Genomic DNA, 5,794 nt, shown 5'->3' on the forward strand with positions numbered 1-5,794 from the left:
GCTGTCTTGATGTCCTTATAATTTAGTGTGAAGGTTTTGAATGTTTTAAGAAAACTAAACCTTCTAGCACATGGCTATTGTTTGTTTTGCAAAAGTCAACCTTCGACCTATGGGAAAGTCCCGTCAGCTGTCGTTCCACTTAGTCAACCTTCTATCGATGAAATAGGATGAAAGAGATTTTCTGGAAATCTACTTTCGGTTTAGGAAATAAGATATATGAATATCTTTTTATAAATCAACCCTTTTTAAGTATTTTATACTTTTGGAAATAGAAGGTTGAAAAGTTCAACCTTCTATCAAATCAACCTACGGAAACAAGTCAACCTAAATGGGAATTTGAAGTCAACCCTCCTGATCTATAAATAAAGATGATTACGGCAAATTGTAAATAAATATAAATGTATGTTTTTATGATCAATTGTAAATATTTGATTATATAGATGTTATATAAAATGCATCTGAACTTTATACCTGACTTAGTTATTATTTCAACCATATACCAACTCAAAGGATCCATGCAAATTATGTTCGATCGAGCCTCCTTATTCATTTAAACTTACCACTCGGTTTAAGGGGCGAAATCGTTACATTGGTGTCAGAAGTGGGATCCTATTAACTTTGAATTTGGTGGTTGAAATAAATAATTTATAAATTATACTAAAGAAGCTTTAGTATATTTACCTGATTTCACTAAATTTTTATAGTAAGAATTATTAAAATTTTAGTACAATATGGATGATTCTAGAGAAGTAATTATAGATGTAAATCATTCTTTCCAAGAGGAAAATGATGGGGAAATTACCATTCCTTTAAATGAACGGAAGGTTGATAGTGTTGACTATGCAGAGCAGAAAATAAGCCATGACAAAGAGCAAAACTTATTTATGAATGAATTAAGAAACCTTAAAAGTTTATTTCATAACCAATTTGGGGAGATAACCCATGAGTTTTCCAATTGTCAAAAAGAAGTTATCATTGCTGTAAATCAGATAAAAAGAGATTTTCAAGAGGAAATTTCTTGTATTAAAGACCGCATAAGCAAAATTGAAGATGCTGTATATGAAAACAAGAGAAATATTTCTACCAATTATAAAATGATTGAACAAAATAAAGATTTAGTAAATCACAATAATCACATGAGTGACATTGTAAACACTGAAAACAAATCTAGAGGTGATGGGCAAGCAGTTCCTGATGAAGCTAATCAGACAAATCAAAATACAGAAAAGCAACAACAAAACACAGATGATATTTATTCATTTAATAAAGATAAAATGTATAATATAAATCAAAACTATGCTGTACTGGATAGACCCAAGGTTCCAAGATTGACCAATTCCCATACCCATTTACCCAAGTCTAGTAATGTAACCATGAAGCCACAGTTGTATGAGGGAGATGAAGATTTAGATGAATATTTAGCTCAATTTGAAATTTTAGCTGAAATAAACGGTTGGAATTATGCAACCAAATCATTATATTTGGGTGGTAGTTTAAAAGGGGGAGCAAGAGCTCTTTTAAATGAACTAGATAAGGAATCTAGGAAAGATTATAATAGCTTAGTAAAAGTTTTGGACAATAGATATGGTTCAGCTGAGAAATCAGAACTTTTTAGGGCAAAACTTCAGACCCGTATGAGAGGTAAAGAAGAAAGTTTACCTGAGTTAGCTCAGTCAATTAAGAAATTGACTAGGCAAGCTTATCCAAGTGCCCAATCCACAATAACTAGTGTATTAGCACTAGAACATTTTATAGATGCTTTACAAGATGCTGATTTAAGACTAAGACTTAGGGAATCTAACCCTAAATCCATACATGAAGCAGAAACACTAGCTGTTAGGCTAGAGACGTTAAAGTTAGCAGAGAGACAAAAAGGGAGGATGGTTAGACAGGCAGATTCAGTTCAGACTAATGCTAAATTTAATACAGAGTTGAATGATGACAAGGGGGAAGATTTAAAATCCTTAAAAAATGAATTAGGTGATTTTAAAAGAGAAATGATCTCATTGTCCAGAAATATAAAGGGTATGTCCCAAAACCAAAATAGGAACCAAGGGGGAGGTAACCAGCAGAGGAACTATCAGAATGGTCAGAAAGGGTACTATAATAACCAGAATAAGAATTTTGGTCAGGGCAATAGAAATTTTAACCAGAGAAATAATAATTTTGGTCAGAATCAGAATAATTATAATCAACAGGGAAACCAGTTGAGGTCGGACTCAGGGGTCGGAGCCAGGCCGGGACAGAATGGCCCAAGTCGATAAAGATAAATGAATCTTTGGCAAATAACGAGGGATTATTTGTCAGAGCTAAAATTAATGATAAATGTTTAGCTTTTCTTGTGGATACTGGAGCAAATGTTACTATTTTAAGTAAGAAATTTATTAATGAAATAAATCCCTCATTACTTCCAAAAATGAATCCTGTAAATATTAATTTGATTACTGCTACAGGTGATAGTTCACCATTTATAGGACAAATTGATGTTAAAATTTGTCTTGGAAATTATATTTATTACCACAATGTTTTAGTGGCTGATATTTCCAATGAAGGTATCATTGGAATGGATTTTCTTGTGACTCATGACTGTGATGTCTTGTTAAGTCAAAATAAGTTGAAAATTAAAGGGGAGATAATTCAATGTTATCATTATGCAAGTAATGCTATATCTTGTTATAGAGTTGCTATACAAGAGACAGTAGATGTGCCTGCTAACTCAGAAATGATTGTTTCTGGAGAGGCAGATGGACCTATTTTTAGAGGTCTAGCTGGTTTAATAGAACCTAATGAGAAGTTTATGGAGAAAAATGGTTTATTGGTGGCAAGATCAATTGTACATCCAGAGATGTATAACATTCCTTTGAGGATAATAAATTTAAATAAAGAGCCCTGCACTTTATATAAGGGTACAATTATTGCAACCTGCAATAAAGTAGACGAAGAAAATATTCAAACTTCTGAGTTTGTAAATAGTGTGGCTGGTGGCCAAACTATAGTAAATAAGGGGAGACAATTACCTGATTATTTACATGAAGTATTTGAGTCTAATCAAGCTAATCTTGATAAAGATCAAAAGGAGAAATTTAGAGACCTTTAAATAGAATATAGTGACATATTCTCAAAGTCCTCTGAGGACATTGGTTTAACTGACTTAGTTGAACATACCATAAATACTGGAAATAACCCTCCAGTACGTCAGCGACCCAGACGAATACCCCTAGCTAGAATGAAGGATGCTGAAGCTGAGATTCAGAAAATGGTTAAGCAAGATATTATAGAACCTTCTACAAGTCCCTGGAACTCCAATATTGTTCTCGTGAAGAAGTCAGATGGTAGTTGGCGATTTTGTATTGATTTTCGCGCCGTAAATTTATTGGTTTTACGTCCATCCTACCCCCTGCCACGTATAGATGACACTATAGACTCCTTGTCAGGCTCCAAGTTCTTCTCAACCGTAGATTTAAAGTCGGGATATTATCAGATTCCAGTAGCGAAAGAAGATCGACCAAAAACAGCCTTTTCCTTTCCAGGGGGTGGTCTCTGGCAGTTCAAGAGAATGCCAATGGGTCTATGTAATAGTGCCCCTGTTTTTGAACAATTGATGGAAACAGTTTTATCAGGTCTGACCTGGAAAATTTGTTTAGTTTACCTAGATGATATAATTGTTTTCTCAAAATCATTTGAAGAACATATGAAGAACTTGAGAGAAGTTTTTCAAAGATTAAAAGCAGCTAATTTAAAGCTGAATCCCAAGAAGTGTAACTTTCTTAAGAAAGAAGTTAAATTTTTAGGTCACATTGTTAGCGAAAGTGGAGTAGCTACTGACCCTAATAAAGTTCAGTCAGTTAAGGACTGGCCAGTGCCCAAGAGTATAAAAGATGTGAGAAGTTTTCTAGGATTAACATCCTATTATAGAAAATTTATTTTGAAATATGCTGATAAAGCTAAGCCTATGTATAAGGTTACTGAGAAAAACCAAAAGTTTGTCTGGACAGAAGAATGTCAACAATCTTTTGAGGAATTAAAGACTACTTTAATTAGTGCACCTATTTTAGCCTACCCTACCAGGGAGGATTTATTTATTTTGGATACCGACGCGAGTAATGATGGTATGGGAGCAGTGCTATCCCAACTCCAGGATGGAGTAGAAAAAGTAATTTGTTACTTTAGTAAAACTTTCAGTAGATCTGAGAGAAAATATTGTGTTACCAGAAGAGAACTACTAGCTGTAGTTGCCTCTATTAAACATTTTCACCATTATTTATATGGTAAATACTTCAAGGTTAGAAGTGACCATGGTGCATTAAGTTGGTTGTTCAATTTTAAGAATCCAGAAGGTCAGTTAGCTCGTTGGTTCGAGGTCCTGGCATCATATGATTTTAAAATTGAGCACAGAGCTGGAAGGTCCCACAATAATGCAGACGCCCTAAGTCGACGTCCTTGCTATAACAAAGAATGTCCTCACTGTGCTAGAGCAGAAATAAATTATGAATTGGTTCCAACATGACAAGTGACGAAACTTGCCACAAAATAAAAAGTCATGTAATTCATAATGAATTTAGAAGTAAGGGTTCAGATGTAAACCCTGATGTACTCCCTGTTCAGTCTAAAATAGTAAGAGTTTGTACCAGATCTAAGGATTATGGTTGCAGTCAAAATAAGAAGGACGACCCAGAGAAGGAGATAAATTTTGAAAATGTTTCAGAATCTCAATTATCTGATGATGTAATCAGTATAATTATCCAGTGGAAAATAGATGAAGTGAAACCCATATGGGCAGATGTATCCCATATGAGTCCTGAAGTTAAATTTTATTGGTCAAGATTAAATTCTTTAATTCTTGTCAATGGAATCTTATATAGAAAGTGGGAAAGTTATAATGGAAAACATTATGATCTACATATTGTTCTTCCAGCTAATTTTAAAAGGTTCGTGTTGAACCAAGTACATAACACAGTGACCGGTGGTCATCTTGGTGTTAGAAAGACTCTATCAAAAATTAAACAGAGATATTTTTGGTATAAAATGAGACAGGATGTTAAATTTTGGTGTACCAAATGTGATATTTGTGCTTCTAAGAAAGCACCTTGTAAAAAACCTAAGGCCCCTATGAAGCAGTATCTTGTGGGTGCTCCTTGGGAAAGAATGGCTATTGACATTCTAGGACCTTTACCAATAAGTGTCAATAATAATCGCTATCTGATGGTAGTTCAGGATTATTTTTCAAAATGGACGGAAGCTATACCAATTCCAGACACTGAAGCAGTGACAGTGGCTAAGAAATTTGTGGAAAGAATAGTAACCATTTTTGGGGTTCCTCTTTCAATCCACTCAGATCAAGGGTCTAATTTTGAATCTAATGTGTTCAAAGAGATGTGTATTATTTTGGGTATCCATAAAACCCGTACAACACCATTCCGACCAAAATCGGATGGTATGGTTGAAAAGTCAAATTCAACCATTGAGACGATGTTATCTGCTTTTGTAAGCAAACACCAGAGAGATTGGGACGAATATATTTATTTATTGATGTTGGCCTATCGGTCATCAGAACATGAGAGTTTGGGTACATCTCCATGTTCTATGTTATTTGGAAGAGAAGTTAATCTTCCAGTAGACTTAATTCTGGGTAGACCAGAGACTGAAAAGTCACCTTTGCCTTTAAAAACTGTTTATGCCTATGAATTATCCCAAAAGTTGGAGGTAATTCATAAGTTTGCACGAAATAAATTAAAACTGTCCAGTGACAGAATGAAAAGAAATTATGATGTTGGAACTAAGATGCAAACATTTG

General features: G+C 34.2%; 1 protein-coding gene across 1 annotated transcript; it reads left to right on the forward strand.

Moving 5' to 3' along the window:
• The first annotated feature begins 731 nt into the window (after positions 1–731).
• LOC139483218 (putative leucine-rich repeat-containing protein DDB_G0290503) lies at positions 732–2,264 on the forward strand. Its single transcript, XM_071267249.1, has one exon. The coding sequence runs from the start codon at positions 732–734 to the stop codon at positions 2,262–2,264; it is 1,533 nt and encodes a 510-aa protein (XP_071123350.1).
• Positions 2,265–5,794: the final 3,530 nt, after the last annotated feature.

The sequence above is a fragment of the Mytilus edulis genome, chromosome 7 (genome assembly GCF_963676685.1).
Source record: "Mytilus edulis chromosome 7, xbMytEdul2.2, whole genome shotgun sequence".
In the NCBI taxonomy this organism is placed as follows: domain Eukaryota; kingdom Metazoa; phylum Mollusca; class Bivalvia; order Mytilida; family Mytilidae; genus Mytilus; species Mytilus edulis.